The 20457-nt window shown below is 28.5% G+C and overlaps 2 protein-coding genes across 3 annotated transcripts; both read left to right on the top strand.

Annotated features, from left to right (window-relative positions):
- Positions 1-402: 402 nt before the first annotated feature.
- LOC112688972 (homeobox protein 13-like) lies at positions 403-8648 on the top strand. The gene is made up of 6 exons (XM_025562433.1): positions 403-743; positions 4713-4913; positions 5997-6191; positions 7129-7719; positions 8228-8357; positions 8449-8648. The coding sequence occupies exons 1-6, from the start codon at positions 653-655 to the stop codon at positions 8567-8569; spliced, it is 1329 nt and encodes a 442-aa protein (XP_025418218.1). The 5' UTR covers positions 403-652; the 3' UTR covers positions 8570-8648.
- A 4462-nt stretch (positions 8649-13110) lies between these two features.
- LOC112688970 lies at positions 13111-17780 on the top strand. Of its 2 annotated transcripts, none has more exons than XM_025562430.1 (2): positions 13111-13514; positions 14423-17780. In XM_025562430.1, the coding sequence occupies exons 1-2, from the start codon at positions 13496-13498 to the stop codon at positions 17755-17757; spliced, it is 3354 nt and encodes a 1117-aa protein (XP_025418215.1). In that variant the 5' UTR covers positions 13111-13495; the 3' UTR covers positions 17758-17780. The 2 variants fall into 2 exon arrangements, with proteins under 2 accessions (XP_025418215.1, XP_025418214.1); XM_025562429.1 differs by having other exon boundaries at positions 13111-14341.
- Positions 17781-20457: the final 2677 nt, after the last annotated feature.

Here is a 20457-nt window from a genome sequence, read left to right as displayed (position 1 = left end):
TACTGAAATGAGCTCTTACTTGGCAATTTAATAAGAGCATGCTGATTGCTTTTACCAAGAAAAAACTGAAATTAAGCCACGGAAAATAAGTTATAGGTACAATTTTGAAAAAAACTTGTGTGATATAGTCAATAGAAAAAAAAAAAAAAACAATGTTTGAATTTTGTTTAGTTTTCACTCAACTCAGCGTGGGCACATGTTTTGTTTTATTAAACTAAAAAAAGTGGAGTTTGTGTTCTGTTCTTAATTTGTTTCTTTAACGTCTCTTTGTGAAACCGACAATATTATCCACGTATCGGGTGTTTTGTCATTATTCCGCGTGGAGGCGGAACGTAGCCGAGTCGCACCTTAGCATATTCGACTGTAACGCATCGCCGCAACGGTGAGCGAGCGGTGAACTAAACGCCGTTATAATGTAACGACACATGCCGTCTCTTCGTAACCCCCCACCCCTAACGTAAATCTATGAAATCACTGCTTTCTTATTATCTCATCAGCAATCTACTCCTGTCAGCAGTCTTTCAAAATACGTTTTTTTTTTGTCCCTCACAATCTCGGCAACCAACAGTTGATCAGACTCCGTCGTTGTTTATTCGGTTATCACTCATTATTGTTCCTGTTTCCGTCCGCGGTTTAACTCCGCATACAGAAAATGGAAACGCCGGAACGACGGCAGAAAATGGACGAGTCCAACAACAACGGAAACGCCGACGCTATCGCCACAGCTAGCACGTCGTCTAATGGTACGTTTCGCACGCATTACTAACACCAAGGACTTAGAAACCCATATTCATGTAGGGCAGTTGTCCTATTAGTTTGTGTGCTCTTATTAGTCACATTTTTTTTTTGTTGAGTGCTGTCATTTCAACCGTTCTGAAGTTAGGAAGTGTAATAGAATATTTCAAATAATAATTCAAATTAAATTAAACACCATGTATTGTAAAATATTCGAAGTCCAAAACATTAATTTATTTAATAAAATTAACTGGCGTAAAGGTGATTTCTAAGATCAGACTGTAACACATCTAACATCACATCTGATTATTGGTCTGTTCGGTACATTATATATCCCATTCTGTGTAAGAGATTGTGATCCTTTCAAATGATTAACATTTGGCCCAGCCATGGTTTAATTCTATCCTATATCTAAAACCCGGTTTTGTTCAAACTCCCTGTACTAGATTTTACATTTAGATCGTTATTTTGTTTCTCATACCTATCAATAATATTATTTTGCTAATGATATATAAATCCCCTATATGGAGTTTTTGACTTGTACTTAAGTTATTACCAGGTTTCAGAAAAAAACAGTTTTTTCATTTTAAACAAAAAAACCATTTTTATTAATTTCCATTGTTTTTTTATTTTAAACAAAATAATTTTTTAATTTTTCTTTTTTTTCAATCTTTTTAAACATGTTTTAAACATTTAAACATTTTAAAATATTAAATAAATTGTTATAATTTAATTTTTAAGGACAATGGACTTTGCAATTATTATGTAGCAATATTTATTTTTGAAGCTGGTCATAGTTTGGAATATCAAGGGAATCTATATAATCAACACTGGGCAATAGTAATCAGTACCTCACAAACGCATTCATATAATTTAAATTAGTAATCAATTGGGTACTTCAAGTACTATAGTTAGTTTGAATGTTGACAATTATTTGTAGTTACATATTTGTCTATCCTCTCTAGACGGAATGGGGTATTTAAAAAACATGGTAGATAGCTAATGTGTACAAAATAAGACACGCAATAAAATCGATGTTTTATTGTACACATATTTACAATGAGAAAAATAATACTTATATACGATTTTATTATAGTTATCAATGGTTGTCTGAGTCACAAACATTGTCCTCAAAAAAGGACATTGGGTTTAAATTAGGTTTAATATTAATTAAAATTAAAGATTTACATTTTTAATTAAACTAATTAAAATAAATGTTAACTTTAGTAATAACCAGGGCTAGGATTTGAATGCAACATGTTTTTTTTTTGTGATTTGTGATTATTGATTTTGTCAATAATGTCCATGAATCATCTCATGATTAGGTAGTTATTTTTTTATTTTTTATGTTTTTGCATATTTTGGATAAAATGCATATTATTGCATATATTGAATAAAATGAATATTATTGCATATTTTGATTATAAGATTGCGAAAAATGAATGTTTTATAGTATATTTCGTAAATAATATTTATAATATAATATTAACCCTTCAACGCCTGATGTGTCCATGTGGTAACACAACAAAATCTATAAGTCAGACGTAAAGAACGTCTGTGGTTATATTTTTATTATCTATTCATAGCAATTGATTCTCCGTATGTTTATCGATTTTACTAGTAGTGTGGTTACCATCTAACGACAGTTCAGAATATTTATAATGTAATTTATAATTTATAATATTTACAATGTGTAATAAGTGCGATGTTGAACTTTGTGTTGATTGTTTTAAAACATTTCATACCAAATGATTTTTTTTATATTTTTTATATTTTACTTATATATTATAACTAAAAATACTTGACATTGTCATTAACTTAAACTAATATTTCTATATTAAACAAAATAACAGATGAGTAAAAAGTACTACAAAACTATGAATATTTTTGATTTATTACTTTATAAATATTATATAACTAAATTGCACCTCATTATAGCCTAGTGTGATCATATGGTAACATCTGTTTTCTCGGAAATTGCCTGAGGAAAAAATTTCAAAGCATTTTATTTGTGTTCTAGTAATCTACCAGACTCTAAAATTGCATGATATAAGTAAAAAAATTTTCAAAAAAAAATTTAGGCTTTTGAGGGTTAATATTTTGTATTTAATTCTAGCCCTGCTGATTAAAGTATAAAACTTGGTTTTTTTTTGCCAAACATAAATTTTATTTTAAATTATTTTATTTTATTTTTTAATTATAATATATTGAGATAAACAGCCAACCCCTGATGTATTTCAATAAATAAATATTTTTTTTGTAACTATGTTTTTGTGTTTATCTTATAAATATTTAAATGCATATTTTACAATTTTTTATTGCATACAAATCCTAGCCCTAGTAATAACTAATAAATATTAATTGATAAGTAACAGTTTGACTTTGAAAGCTCTTATATTTAAAATTTAGTTAAATTATTCATACAGTTTACAGCAAATACTCTTGTATGAACATTGGAAAAAATGAATTATTAAAACTTTTTATTGCAATACTATAATTGACAAAAAAAAAAAAATACATTACATTACATTCTATTTGACAATTAAAAATTATACATAGTATATTATTTAAATAATTTTAACATTCATGGATAAAACAGTTATTATTAATTATTATTTGTTTTAAACCCATAATGTTTAATTTAAATTGTTTAAAACATGTTTAAATTAAATGTTTAATCCTGGATTATTTATTATATAATCGGTTGTCCTTGTGAATTCCCATATTTATTTTTCACATGTTATATATTCCATTGTGTGATTTGTATTTACGTATTAATATTTGGAAAACACCCATAATCCTTTAGACATTGCTACTAATGCCTTTGTATAATGATTATATAAGAGTTATTCTAATATTATTTATGTAGTATGTGGTCCCCCATATATTGATACTTTTAAGGACCTTCATCTATGTATGTCCGTAACAGTTTATTTTTTTTTTACTAGTTATACTACACAGAGGCGTATTTAGACTTATTTCTAGGGGGGGGGGGGGGGGGGGTGACTCAATTTTTTTCTTTAATTTAGGCTCAAAACGTACTAGTAAAATTGTTGGTAATATTTTAATCAGATAAATCCTTAATTTTTGTGGTTTTTTTTTTTTTTAATCTATTACCAGATCTACTTAGAATCGACTTTTGTGTAGTTCTTTATAACACCTGTCTGTGTTTTGAAAGTTACATTTGTGTTTTATTTGATTTTTCTCTAAGTATGAACCCGACAAAATTCCATTTCAGTATTCACAGCCACGCGTTATTTGATTTTGTTATAAAATGATCCACATTAAAATAATTTGAAATGTGTATTTCACATATAATCAACGGATAATTATACGGATTCACTTTTCCGGATGGACCCTTTCCTAAAATACTCCCATGTTACTACAGAATTTTGGAAAAAAGTGTAAGCGTTTATTATATGTTATTGTTTTCACTATTACTTCAATACAACTTCAATGTTATGTTTTTCTAAAAAAATACTTTATTGTCCACAATAATAATTTATGACAGATGAGTAACTCAAAGTTACTTGAGGTTTAATTTATAGAACTTTAAAATCTGGCAGGCCAGGTTAAGACCGCAAAAAAAAATACCTATAGTTGTGTTAACTATGCTGATATATATATATTATATTTAGACATTTAATAAATTAGCGCTACAGTTCAATATTAAAGAAAAATATAATATTTACATTTTATGTTTAATGTGATAAAATTAAATACCTATAAACGCTAGTATGTTATGAAGTAATTTGAAAACGTAGGACAGGCAAGTTAAAAAAAAGTGTGCTGGTTAGATATGTCAGTGTACCTATTTTATAAGGTTTTTAAGATTTTAAATTCTTATGTAAAGAAATAATACGAATGATGATTTAATAAATGCATTTATGGTATCATATATATTGGCACAGTGTAAAATTAACTGTCAATAATTCTTATTAAAATTTGTGAAATTATTTTATTTTTATTTTTTTTAGGTATGGATAGTCCAAAAACACCTACACAAGCAACATTTGATGACAGCTTTGATGATTATGATTCAGATGAAATGGAAAGTCCAAAATTTCCACATCTTATACCCATATACAATAGAAGGGATGCTGATTATGATTTGAAAGATGTACGAATTGGTTGGGACGATGGATGTGGCTGTGTATTTTATGAAGATGATGATTATGGTAAAAATAATTAAATTATTTTACACAAAATATCCTTCATATGTTTTTAAAACTTCATAATTTGAAAACAGGGAGAATTTAAAAATTTGTTTCCAAAAAAAAAAATTTTATTATTATAGAAATGATCTTTATCCTATCATTGGTACTCATGGCACACCTTTCACACAGTTTGTATTTCGAATGTTGTTTGTACAGTTATTATTGAATACTATGAATACCTTCGAATAGCATGTCTATAAATATTAACAAAAATAAATTATGTAGCTATTTTTGATTCCTTATTATTTATTGTTTGAAAAAGTCAAAGGTACAGATTAAGTAAGCTTCACACTAACACTGCACTAACCGCATAATATTTATACCACTATTACAATCAATTATGTACTTGAGTTTCTATTTTTTTAAAATTATTTACATAATTGTATGTTCTGAAGTTTATCGAGCAAATAATAATGCTTTAATATAGGGCGGTCTGACCTTTTGTAATTAGCAAGCCAATTTACACTTTCATAAAAACACTAAGGGCTGCTGTCGCCAAAAAATTATATTATTATCCAGTAAGACTTGCAATTAATAATCGCTACTTAATAATGATTATAATAATAAAAATTAATCCCACAATCTTCCACCAAAAGAAATCAAATTCGCTGTAGCTACTATAAAAACACAACACCTACATACATAATTAGTGAGTTGAATTCAATTATGATTTTGGACATTAATCATTGCGTGTATACCTACATTTTGTAGTAAAATACATTAAATTTATACAATCATACAACTATTTTGTTACAATATTATTGTGACTTTTTTTTTTGAATATGTCTTTTATAGGGGAGGGCAAAAAAAGGGCTGTGGGTTATACTACCCTGTTTTAAAATGGAAAGTATGAGTAAGGTCTTCACAGTGTACTAATTGTATTACAAATTATATGTTTATCAATGATGGGTTATATACCTAATTATGTTTTAAATTATTTATCTTCAGCTATTTTTTGTTTTACCTAATTAAAATACAATAATAATATATTTTTGACATCTGTATACTAATGATTAATTTGTTATATATTATTTTATGGAATAGATACTTATAGAAATGGTAAGAGACTGAAAAGGAGTAAAAGAGGAAGATTATTTACAGATCATCGCCACCGCTCTTTGTATGGTCGAAATAAAATTTCTAATAATTCTCCTTCTCCTGTTAACAACTCAACTGCAAATAATGCTGCTATTCAAGCAGAGTTGAATGATTATCTTGGATGTATATTAAATTGTCTCAGTAAGTAATGTATAATAATTGTCATCAGTTCTGGAAAAAAAATATGTTATGCATTTTATTGTATTTTCAAAGTATAAAAAACATGACAATTTAAAAATATTCCTTACTATGTGTCATACTCAACATAGTGTTTATTCTTTTGTATTGGATTTTGATATTCTTTATAGTGCTATTAGTATAATATTTAATATTAATTGATTTAATAATTAATGATAGACAGTTTCAAAATTAAAAAATTTAAAAATATTACCTATATTTGTAAAGCACAACTGGTTTCGAATTTAAATAATTCATCGTTAGGTTTATACAAAGTCAATAAAATCAATATTTTTTTTGATTTTATACACCTGATAATAAATTTATAATTTGAAACCGGTCATTCTTTATAAATATAATAATACTTTAGACATTTATTTACAGCAATTATGTTTATTTATTTATTTTTATAAACTATTTGTTTATTTATTTATGTATTATGAAATATTTTTTAAATATATTAACTTTGTTAAAGTAATTATTTCAATCATTGATTTTCTAATACGCAAATATGCCATCCTATTATTAATATTGGTAGTGGCTACATGAAACTATGGACACAGCCCCTAGTTTCACTAAAATCACTTTCAACTTTCAAAAAAGATTTTCAGTACATTTCTAATAATAGTTCTTGTTTGTATTGTTGAAAATCTGTTTCAATCAAGTTGGATACAAAAAATTATTGTGATGTCTAGTTGCTGTGTCCACTTAGCCGCTATAAATTTTAACAATAGGATGGCATATCTGTATACTATAAAATTAGTAGTTTTATGTATATAAAATAGTTGATGCACATATTTTTTAATTTATTTGAAATCTTTTATAAATTAATTTATAACAATTTTAACGGTTTTAAAAATATTACGCTAATAAATATTTAACAATAATATTTTTATTTTAGGTGCCAAAAAAAGAAATCGACAGTTATTAAAAGCAAAAAATGAAGCTAATTCCTCTGCAAATAGTTCAATAGAAAATAATAATGTTAAAAGTTTATTGGATGATTCTGCTGATGATGAATTGATGTTGTTGTGCACACAAGATGTAGAAAGAACAATTGCTAATGATTCTACAAATTGTGAAAATGTAATAAAATCAGGTCTCTCAATTGTAGGCATTAGTCCACTAAAAGATACCAACGATAATACAAATAATAATGTATATCACCATGTTTCCAAAAAATTTAAACCTATTTATAATGAACATTTTGATGGTAAAAAAAATGAAAATATACAATCGCAGTGTCATAAAATTACATCAAATATGGACAAAAATGTACAAAATAACAATGCTAAAAATGATAACAAAGATGATTTAATATCATTGTTCAGCGACTCGTTAACTAATGATGACGACTTGTTTTCATCTATTGATTTATCAGAAATTGAGCAACAAATATCATCTGATAATAAAACAATTTTGGCATCAACCACACAGAAATGTATTAAACAGCCTAACATCCATATTAGGAAGCAGAATGAAAATAAACAAGGTATATATTATTTTATTATTTCGATAATATACATATTTTAAATTTTAACATAGTTATTAAAGAGTTAATGAGAACTCTAGTATTGTGTTTTAAATTAACTAATTTAATTAAACATATTTTTAATACCTTTATTTCTGTCATACTTAATTATTAACAAATATGTAATAGTTTAATGATTAGGTACTACTTTGGTGTAATTTTACTGATAGATCAACTGTATATTAACTGAAGATAATTTTATGAAACTTTAAATTAATTTTACTATTTTGTAGGTAAATATTTTAAGTATGTTTTTATGTTGTAAATTGTGATTTTATTCTTGAATAATCAAATTAATTGCTAATTTAATTTGTAGTATTTTGTGATAAGTATAATAATAAATAATATGATAAACCTAAATAAAATAAATTATCATAATTTTCCTGCGACAAATCTTCTAAAATATGTATTCATTAAATAAATAGTTTTGTGTGCTAAGTTTTGATTTTATAATTTGTATTGATTTTAGCTTGTACATCTACCATCACCAGTAACTCTAGTTCAGTACTTTGGCGTAGATCTACTTCATCATCATCTATTGTAAATGCACAGTCACAAAATAAAATATGTGATGTTCCTGAAACACAAATTAATCCTAGGTAATTACATAGTATAATATAGTTTTCAAATTATTATTTTTTTTTTTATTATTATAAACATTTTATTTATACATGTTTATTTTATGACTAGTGGTTCTACTAAAACTACAGTAACAAGATATTGTACACCTGCAGAAATTGAAGAAAAACGAAATCGTGCTCGTCGTACACTTTTGCTTAAATTTAAATCAAAAAATAAGACTATATCCTAATGTTTATTGGTATTCAAAATTTGCTTCAAATTGGTTATTTATCTATTTTAAAGTTAATACATTAATTAAACAAATATTACATTTATGAATAATATTTTTTATTCATTATATTCGTATAAATATTTTAATTTATGTACGTGTAAATTAAACTTGAGTCCTCTATAATTTACTAAAATTTCATGAATTCCAAACTAAAAATATATTATATTAATATCAATTTAATTTAATAAAAACCATAAATCATAGATATTTCGTGAAATTTCAAGTTTCATATTTGTACCATGCATATTTTTTACAACAATATAAATTTAAGTTCATCATGTGTATTTTTCTTTATTTATTTACTCATCAAATTTGATTGAAAGAAATTTGTTGTTATTGAGTAATTTTTTTATCAACTAACAAACTTATTTAAAATCCAGAACACTTGAACTTCATTAATTATGAAATATAAGTGAATTAAGTTGAATCTTTTATATAAATAATAAGTGTACCCATTAATTTTGTTAAATAAGCATTTGTTGTTTGAAGGTATTTTATCTTTTTCATTTTTTAAAAATAATTTATATAATAAAAACAATTTTATACTTGTGAAACTTGATAAGTAACTTTATGAAGCAACAAAATAGTTTTTATGTTGACAATTATTAGTAAACTACTAAATTATTGATTTTAAATTGAAAATAATGAGTAATCATTAATCAATCATTTTTATATTAAACAAGATGTTTTTTTATTATTCTTATTGTACCAATTTTAGTTGATTAAGCAAAAAAAAAATAAAAATAAATATGTTGATTGTATTTAAATTTGAAAATTTTATAATAATCTAACAATAGCCTTAGTGATTGGTATGGTTGTTTAAACAAGTACTGTTAAATTATAATTAATAAACAGTAGTTTACTCTTATAGTTAAAATTTTCTTATAGTTCATAAAATTATTCTCAGTTTTGTAATTCATATAAGGTATATCTCATTTATTAGTTATACTGATCTACATGCATATCTCATGTATTAGTTTTCATGTAAAACAGTGGTTCCCAATTGATAGTCTGCTGTTATGTAGTACTATAGTAATTTTTTATTTTATTTGATTAAATTTATTACATTTTATGACGTTTGAAATATAGTGTATTTTTGAACTACTGGGACTTTTTTGTATAACATAAATATACATGGATAAGCTTTTTCTATCCATTGTTTAATGAAAAACAAATATCGTAATAAGCTAAATAATGAAAATAATTTATGAGTGAAAATATTAAGCATGCAGTCAAACTTGGACGAGATTACAAACAAAAAAGAAAGAATAAATAAATATGTAGCGTGGAGTATTATTATTATTACCTTAAAAAAGAAAGGTTTCACTTGTTTCATAAAGTTTGAAAATCATTGCAATAACTAATTTAAGTAATTCATAATTAAAAGGTAAATGGTACATAACTTAAAAGGTAATTGCAATAATGTATGTTAAGTCAAGTATTAAATTAAATAAATTTCTTTAATGGTGTAGCTATTATGGGGCAAAGTGAACAATACTCCGGGACTCTGAAAAATTCTGAAACTACTTAATAAATCGATATATATATTATAAATAAATACATTTTCTTATATGAAAGAATGTAAAAAATATAAATTTGCTTTGATAGATACGTTATAATAAATCTAATAATTTTAATTAATTAATAACACTAATAATATAATTACATAATTGTAGTTTTCATATTAATTAACTGGATTTTCTTTTCACTTTGTATATTTATTCATTATCTGCTTATTATTTATTTATAGATTCATAATAATTATTTATATTTGACGGAAAAATATTAAAATGTATATTTTTGGGCTTCCCGGATTACAGTTTGAGAACCGCTCATTTAGATATTTTAAATTAATAATTATTGACTGTCGAAATGTTTCATACGATTATTGGATTTCAATAGTTATCAAAATAATATATATAAATAAAAGTACCTTATAACTAATATAACTTACAAAATACGAATGTATGTAAGTGAAACGACCCGTGCATTTTTTAAAGAATTTTCTCGGAGTGATGAACAATTTTTTTTTATAGTCTATAACAATAATATGATAATAGGATTTCACATTAACTCCGCATAATTATTAAAAATAAATCTTAATGCTTGTAAAAAATGTAAACAGCAATAATATGACAATATATTGTATAATATACATATTTATCTATCGTACTTTCATTAATAATTGTTTAGATAATTAAAAAAAAAATCTTTTAACAATTGAATGTTTCTAATTTGCTATCGACTAGGTGACAAAATATATTCAATATAAATTTATGTTGCTTAGTTAACTAGTTTATAAATGCACTGGAAACGACATAAATAATTATATACTTTATATGTAGGCATATGCAGACCTATGTTATAGGAGGTCCCTACAAAACTTTTGGTGGAATAAAATAATTAAAAAAAAATTTATTTTGTTTTTATTGGGACGTATTAGTGTAGGTACTATCATTGTATTAAGTTCTTTTTTTGTTCAAATTTTAAATACTAATAATATTTTAAAACTATATTATAATTTTCAATAGATTATTACGGTTTTATTTTATACTAATATCACAAATAATTCTTTTTTAATCAAGTAATAAATCAATTAAATTAATAGAAATATCTATTATTTGCATATAACTAGTTAAATTATTGAGGTATAAAGACAGTGATCCAAATTTCATCTTGCACTTATTAAGTACCTACTCACTCAGAGTATTCGTTGTATGTTAATTACAAAATAATTAAAATGATATTAATTCAATTAATTTTATTAACATGATATGATGTTAGTACACTGGACGTACTGATGTACACGAATAAACCAGATGGTTAGGTCAAAACTTTCAGTAAAGAAATCTCAACATATAGGTAGATAGGTATATATTATATAATTTTTATTTTTAATGATTTTAACTTCTCAGATAAAATAACTTAAAAATTAAAGCACTACATGCATACAGTATAATTGCATTGACATTTTAGACTGAAACGATAAATATAATACAACATCAGCATTAAAAATGAAATTAATATATTTATACATATGTGATAAAAGTAGTTTCATTATAAAATAATAAATAATAAAATAAAAAAATAAAATTATTAAATGGTTAATACTCATAAATTAATAAACAAATAGTTTATTTATTTATTTAATTATTTCTATATACGAACTATTTGTTAATTTATTTATAGATAAAGAGTCTATTTTGAATTGTATATGGTAATGATAAAAATAATGTAAAACAATTTATTTATTTTCATTGTAATAATATTACATATCTAAGTATCTGCTATTATAATTACCTATTGACCGTTGAATTTAGAACATAGATACGCAATTATATTGTAAAAATTGGTAACAGCTACATGGACGTATCCACTCAACGTATTTATGGTTATCTGCAATCATCTTGATGAAAAACAAATTTTCAACAATAGCAGTAGAAGTACCTAATTATTAATAACCGAACAAAAATTCTTACCTCAATTCATTTCTTACTATGTACGATACGAATGAAAAATTAAACACACTTCAATAGATATATTTTACGTGTAATCTTTGTGAGAAATATTCATTAAATAAATTATAATACTCAAAAAGGACTAGGTACTTTGGAAGAGGAAATAAGCAACAAATAAAATAAAATTGTAAAGAAAATAAGGGAATAGCCGATGTTGTGATGTATTAAGTAGAATCAGAAACTTTCAAAAACTAGACAAAAAACAACTTAAAAAGGCAAATTTGTATGACTTTTTTCATTAATTATGTTAGCGCAGTCTATTATATTGTCCATACCTAATATTCAAAAATTATTGATCAAAATAAAAAAACTAAAAATAAAAAAATGTAATTTCAAGCTTAATGATAGTAAGCCTACTTAAAACAATAGCTTTAAAGTCAATAGAACATCACTGATGAAACTGCATGTACGTCCATATTTAATCGATTTTTTCTATAAGTAATGAAATATTACCTGGGTCATAGCGAGAGGTGCCTATGTCTCGGGTGAAATTCCTGAGGGCGCAAAAATGAAAAATTTGCAATTAATGTTAAAAATTACAGCAGTCAATGTTGTATATTTTATTTACAATAACTTCAACGTCCTTTATATTAATTGAAACAATTTTTGAAAATAATATCTTATTATTATAATACATATTTTTAAATTAAAAATACATAATGGCGCATTTTGAAGTTTCACCCGAGCGCAATGTTTGGTTGCTCCGGCATTGAAATGGTACCATTCATTACACAATATGCAACATATTATGGGCGATTATAATTTATAATATTTAAATAAATTCAACTTAAACTTATCTATTATATAAAAATAAGTCCGGTTTTCCTCCCTGACGCTATAACTCCAGAACGCACGAACCGATTTCCACGGTTTTGCATTCGTTGGAAAGGTCTTGGGCTCCGTGAGGTTTATAGCAAAGAAAATTCTGGAAAATTCAGGAAAAATTCAACAGAAAAGTGGGGAAATCGTTTTACATAGCATGTACTTCAAACCAATAGCAACGGTGCGTGATAAAGTGTGTGATAGATAGTCATTATTCTCTGCTCAGTTAATTTCATTTAAGCTCAGTGTAAATTATGTGGATCGTGCATTTGAAGTTAAATTCAACACTCTGTCCATAGTCCAAAATGCCTAGAGAACGACGTGCGAACATCGGCCGCCGCACAAGACATGCAAGCCAGCAACAAGTCTATTCAAGGAACTTAAGAGAAGAAAGAAAAAATATAATAAGAGAAAATGACCGATTGAGACATCGCGTGAGCACACGAAGATCATTGGCATCATACAATCGCTTGGCATTCCAATATGATCCCACTGCGAACTACAGTGATGATGAAAATTTGGATATTGGACGAATGACGACTATATGCCGATATTGCAATGCGGTAAAGTTCAAAAGAGAAACGGTTGGATTGTGCTGCGCAAGTGGAAAAGTCAAACTGGATCCATTACTTACACCACCACAGCCACTGAAAACATTGTTTGATGGAAGTGATCCCGATTCCAGCCATTTTCTTCAACACATCCTTGAATACAATAACTGCTTTCGCATGACTTCCTTTGGAGCTAATATCATTCGAGAAGGCGGCTTCATGCCGACTTGCAAGGTAAAAGATACAACACACATAACCAACACATAATTGCAACACATAACAACTTCATATACACCACACACTACACCATCACACGATTTACAATGTATTCATGAACAAATTTTAATGATTATTTGCAATTACAGATACAAGGTCAAATACACCAGATGAACCGCATCAATTTCTGCAAATATATTTCATTTCGTCGATGGTGGATCAGCTGAACGTGCGGTGCAATATACAGGGAGCACAACAGTTAAAGAGACGAATTATTGAACAGTTGCAAGCATTTTTTCACGCTAATAATGCTGTGGTTAATATGTTCAAAACAGCATTGGAACGAATGCCATCGGATACGCACAAATTTGTCATAAGAGCGGATTGTACTCCAACAGGTGAACATGTGCGAAGATTCAATGCACCCACCGTTAATGATGTTGCTGCAATTATTGTTGGCGATCCAACTAAATCACGAGACATTGTCGTTCAGCGAAGAAGCAATATCATGCATCGTGTAAACGAGACACATCGTTTGTACGATGCGTTACAATATCCAATCATTTATTGGCGAGGGCAAGACGGATACGACATCACGTTGAAGATGGTCGATTCAATTACAGGTACAATATTCACACACTAATTATTTCCATTATTACTTTTATTGGTTTCCATTAACAATTCATTTAATTTTGCATTTTCAGGAGTATCAACGAATAATAAAAATCTAAGCGCAATGAATTACTATGCGTATCGTATGATGATTCGTACACATGAGGAGAATGTCATTCTGAAGTGCGGTCGGCTATTCCAGCAATTCACTGTCGACATGTATGTCAAAGTCGAGACCGAACGTTTAGCGTTCATCAGATTCAATCAGCCAAAGCTACGATCTGAGGACTATATACACTTGCGTGATGCTATTCATTCAGATGGTGATGTTCAGAATATTGGACGACTGACGATTCTCCCATCAACTTATATCGGAAGCCCACGCCACATGCACGAATACGCTCAAGACGCTATGACGTACGTGCGAAATTATGGAACTCCGGATTTATTTATTACGGTCACATGCAATCCGAAGTGGACGGAAATTGAACGCGAGTTGGAACCGGGTCAAAAACCGCAAGATCGCCATGACATAATCGCCAGAGTATTTCAGCAAAAACTCAAGGTTATGATGGATGTGCTTACTAAGTATCGAGTTTTTGGTGACACACGTTGTTATATGTACTCGGTGGAATGGCAGAAGCGTGGACTACCGCATGCTCATATCCTAATTTGGTTGCTGAACAAATTACATTCAAATGAAGTGGATGACATCATATCAGCTGAAATTCCTGATCCAGTCACTGATCCCCGTCTACACGACATTGTGACGACACAGATGGTGCATGGACCGTGCGGTGCATTAAATCCATTATCGCCTTGCATGGCTGATGGAAAATGCACAAAACGATATCCGCGACCGTTAGTTGCTGAAACAGTCACAGGGAACGATGGATATCCAGTTTATCGTCGGCGTTCAAAAGAAGATAACGGTCGAACTATCAAAGTTAAAGTTCAAAATCAAGAGATTGAGATCGGAAATGAATTCATTGTACCATATTGCCCGCTGCTATCACGAATTTTCGAAACACATGCAAACGTTGAGAGTTGTCATTCGGCCAAATCAATCAAATATTTGTGCAAGTACGTCACAAAAGGCAGCGACATGGCTGTGTTTGGTATTGCGTCGGAAAATGTGAATGACGAAATCAGCAACTTCCAAATGGGCAGATACGTCAGTACTAATGAAGCACTGTGGCGATTATTGTCATTTCAAATTCATGAAAGATATCCCACAGTTGTACATTTAGCAGTGCATTTGGAAAATGGCCAAAGAGTTTACTTCACTGAGGCTAATGCGGCACAACGAGCTGAGAGACCACCATCGACAACATTGACTAGCTTCTTTGCAATGTGTGAAGCAGATCCATTCGCAGCGACGCTGATGTACGTTGAAATGCCCAAGTATTACACTTGGAATCAATCAACAAAGAAATTCCAACGTCGCAAACAAGGAACCCCAGTTCCAGACTGGCCACAGGTGTTTTCAACTGATGCACTAGGTCGTATGTACACTGTTCATCCTAGAAACGATGAATGTTTTTATTTGCGACTGCTGTTAGTAAATGTACGTGGACCGAAATCATTTGCGCATTTGAAAACTGTGAATGGCCACCAATGCCAAACATATCGAGAAGCATGTCAACTATTGGGTTTGCTGGAGAACGATTCTCATTGGGATTTAACACTTGCAGATTCAGTTGTTTCATCAAATGCGTACCAAATACGAACGCTGTTCGCAATTATCATCACCACATGTTTTCCTTCACAACCAATTCAGTTATGGAACAAATACAAAGACGCCATATGTGAAGATATCTTGCATCGCTTGCGTATTCAAACGAATAATCCTGACATCCAAATAACCGATGAAATCTACAATGAAGGATTGATTCTGATTGAGGATCAATGCTTGACTATTGCAAACAAGCTACTGATTGAAGTAGGAATGATTGCGCCAAATCGATCGATGCACGATGCATTCAACCAAGAATTAAATCGAGAGCTGCAATACAATGTTGATACATTGCAGGAATTCGTTAGAAATAATGTTCCGTTGCTGAATGAACAGCAAAAACAAGTATACAAAACATTAATGCAAGCGGTGGACAATAATACTGGTGGTCTATTCTTCCTGGATGCACCTGGAGGAACAGGGAAAACATTTGTCATTTCATTGATTTTGGCCACTATTCGATCAAGATGTGACATAGCTTTGGCGTTAGCATCATCTGGAATTGCGGCGACTCTTCTAGATGGCGGTCGTACTGCACATTCTGCGCTTAAGTTGCCACTCAATTTAAACACAATTGATACTCCAACGTGCAATATTTCCCGATCCAGTGCAATGGGAAAATTGTTAATGCAATGCAAGCTCATTGTTTGGGATGAGTGCACAATGGCACATAAGAAATCACTTGAAGCACTTAACTTCACACTGAAGGATCTTCGGAGAAATAACAACATCTTTGGCGGCTTGATGATATTGTTGGCAGGCGATTTCAGGCAGACGTTGCCAGTAGTTCCCCGTGGAACGCCTGCAGATGAATTGAATGCTTGCCTAAAGGCATCACCTTTATGGAATAACGTAAAAACATTATCGCTAACCACTAATATGAGAGTTCAACTTCAAAATGATCAAAGTGCTGCACAATTTTCCAAACAATTGTTAGATCTTGGAAATGGAAAAGTCCCAGTTGATGCGACATCTGGATTAATTACTCTTACCAACGACTTTTGCCGATTTGTAGACACTCAATTAGTTCTTATTGAAAATGTTTTCCCAAACATTAGTGAGAATTATAAGAATTATGCTTGGTTAAGTCAACGAGCAATTCTTGCAGCAAAGAATAATGATGTCCACGCACTGAATTTCACCATTCAATCAAAAATTGCTGGCGATTTGGTGACATACAAATCCGTTGATTCAATAACAAATCCCGATGATGTAGTAAATTATCCAACGGAGTTTTTGAACTCTCTGGAGATACCAGGATTTCCACCACATAACTTGCAACTGAAAGTTGGTACAGTTATTTTGATACTGCGTAATTTGAATCCACCGCGACTTTGCAACGGTACTCGACTTTCGGTAAAGAGACTTATGCCGAATTTAATTGAGGCAACCATTATTAACGGAAAGTACGCAGGTGAAAATGTATGTATTCCTCGAATACCAATGATTCCGACTGATCTTCCGTTTGACTTCAAACGATTGCAATTCCCAGTTCGCCTTGCGTTCGCAATGACAATTAATAAGTCGCAAGGCCAATCGCTTAGTGTTTGCGGGATAAATTTGGAAAATCATTGTTTTTCACATGGACAGTTATACGTTGCGTGTTCACGAGTTGGGAAACCATCCGCTTTGTTTGTGTTAACGTCAGACCAAAAAACAAAAAATGTGGTTTACCAAAGAGCACTACAATGAAACAATTAAATAACACTTCATTTTAGTAGGTAATTGAAATGAATTTATTACTGTTGTGAAATGAAATAAATATTTTCCTTTTCAAATATATAACAAAAAAAATTTTTTTTCTTTATCTTTTAATCACCAAACGAAATGTTACATAAAACGAATCTGGTGGCGAAACGGAGTTCGCCGGGTCTGCTAGTAGCTATATAAATAAAATAATTGTTAGTTTCTATAGTTATATATTATTATATATTAGCCATAATCAATCCAAAATCGCGCTTTTTTTGAAGTAGTAATGACAGTTTTAATTTTTGCCGCGTATGAGATATCAATGATTTTAACGTACAATGTCGATATTCAGACCGTATTATAAAACCGCTGGACCGTATACGATAATCGCGCGACTAGTGACGTACAACTAGTGTCTACATTAATGGATTAGCCGTCAGTTAGGTTTTAGTGGTCGGGTCGTATACTATGTACGTAGCTTATAATGGCTACGTGGTTGTAGCCGACATTTTAACCGCAGGCTGCGTATATTGTAAAGCCCTAGAGAAAATAATTAAATTGTCGACGTGCTTATAAAGGCTATTTTACAGATTATTGCGCGTAAATATGAATGATGATGGGGAGATTTCGTTCATATTTTATATTCATATTAAACATACAAAATATTAAAAACTTATGGGAAAGAGAGAGGGAGAGAGGGATTAAGTTAAATAATAAACATAATGATTAATTCATAATTCATATTATGATCTTAACCATTGTTCGAAATGTAACATTGTTTGAACAGAAATGCTCATAAAATAAATATGTGAATAATATTATTAATTTTAATAGTAATTTAATAGTAAATTAAATTAAATTAAATTTTAATTATAATTTTAATTTGTGTTTACTGTACAATAAAATATATTTAGTTAAATAGATAATAAATAAATAATAAAAAAAATGATAAGCTTAAAAAAAATATAATTATACAATTAAAATTTAATAGTTTATAAGAAGCCCTCCAGTATATATCTCATGCATATAATACAGTGACACTTTATATGTATTATGTGTTATATTTGTCTACATATTTATATAAAATATGTACTATATTTACTCATATATCAGTGATAGATGATAATAAAAAAAAATTTCTAATGCTGGAATAATGGTGAACTCTCGAAAATATAAATTTTTTATATAATTAATTTATTATAATATGTAAAAAAAAAAGGGAAAAATCACAAAAATGATTTATATTCGGTGTCGAAATATGTCGTTTGAAATTGATATTACATAAAATTAACGATGTTAAGAGTATATAATTACCATAATAGACCCGGGTCGGTTTGCTGGTTAAAATTTATGTATATAATTATATAAAGAATGAATTTATGGTCATTATTTACGTTAAACGACAATAAACAGACCCCTTCTTTATGTAAAACTAACGAAAAAAGATAAAATATAAAGTTTTAGGTACCCGTACAATATGTAAATAATACTTAAATAAATTACTACAATTTAGTACCTATATTACTGGCCTAACAATACCTATCTGCAACATTAAATGCTATATAGTACATAATATCGTAAGTATATAAAATTAATTGCCCAAGCTTGTATAATGTATCTTAATCGGATTTTTCGCAAATTGTATATTGTTAATTTTTTTTCTTGCCGTAGTTTATAAATCGACTGTTGGAAAAAGGTTAATTTTATCACAGCTTACCATTCTCCAATTATATTTATATTTTAAACTACATTTTTTTAGGGTAAAATATTTCAAATATGGGTTAAAAGCTCTAATTTCATATTCGGAATCAATGTTTTCATATACTCGTATATATTACATGCATTGTATAATTTTTTCACTACCTATTAGCGTTCAGTAGAACGCAGCTTGTCTACACTTAGAAGGTACCTTATAATATGTTCTATTATTAGTAATGTATAAATCATTTGATTTTTGAGTATTCGGTATTAGGTAGGTACTCAATAAACATTAAAAAAAAAAAAACGCAAACTTCATGGTATATTAGTTTATATTATTATATTTAGTTTAATATTAACTAATGGTATTGTGGTGTACAATTGATTAAAAGGCTTACTCTTCTAGTTTACTTCACTCTACTACAATTAAAAATATTATTTGTTTATACGAGTATCATGATAAAATAAGTGACTACTTAATTTTATTTGCCAATGCTTCTCATAAAATTTCTATATAAGTATTTTCATAAAAAATATGCATTAGTCTATCATAATTGAATGCTTTTAAATAATTGCTTGATTAATATGTTTTATTTAAAATGTTTCTAATGCTATGTATCGCTACTATACATTTGATTTGCTCTATTTATTTAGATTGAAAACATAGTTGAACAATCTACAATTAATATTTCTGAAATATTTCAGTGTACATAGGTATACCATGTATACGTTACTCGTATGTATACGTGTGTGTGTGTGTATGTGTGTGTGCGCGCGCGCGCGCATTATTTATTGTAATCAATTTTATCGATTTAATCTCAAAATAAATTGGAATTCTCCCCCAATTTTGACGTTGAACATTATTTATATTTTATTTCTACGTTATAGTATAAATACAAAATCAATTAGAGAAATATTAGTATGGATTTTAGTAAGCATATACAGACAGCGTATAACTTGACATATTTAAGTTTATTTATATTTTATATTAACATTTCTTGTTCA

The sequence above is a fragment of the Sipha flava genome, unplaced genomic scaffold (genome assembly GCF_003268045.1).
Source record: "Sipha flava isolate LNK unplaced genomic scaffold, YSA_version1 41_pilon_pilon, whole genome shotgun sequence".
In the NCBI taxonomy this organism is placed as follows: Eukaryota; Metazoa; Arthropoda; class Insecta; order Hemiptera; family Aphididae; genus Sipha; species Sipha flava.
Note: the sequence above shows the minus strand (reverse complement) of the source record. Positions and strands in the feature narration are given on the sequence as shown.

Coding starts and splice junctions, on each gene's coding strand:
- LOC112688972 (XM_025562433.1), top strand. CDS start 653: ATGGAAACGCCGGAACGACGGCAGAAAATGGACGAGTCCAACAACAAC. Junction 744..4,712: donor AGCTAGCACGTCGTCTAATG/GTACGTTTCGCA, acceptor TATTTTTTTTAG/GTATGGATAGTCCAAAAACA. Junction 6,192..7,128: donor ATGTATATTAAATTGTCTCA/GTAAGTAATGTA, acceptor TTTTTATTTTAG/GTGCCAAAAAAAGAAATCGA.
- LOC112688970 (XM_025562429.1), top strand. CDS start 13,930: ATGGTGGATCAGCTGAACGTGCGGTGCAATATACAGGGAGCACAACAG. Junction 14,342..14,422: donor GATGGTCGATTCAATTACAG/GTACAATATTCA, acceptor TTGCATTTTCAG/GAGTATCAACGAATAATAAA.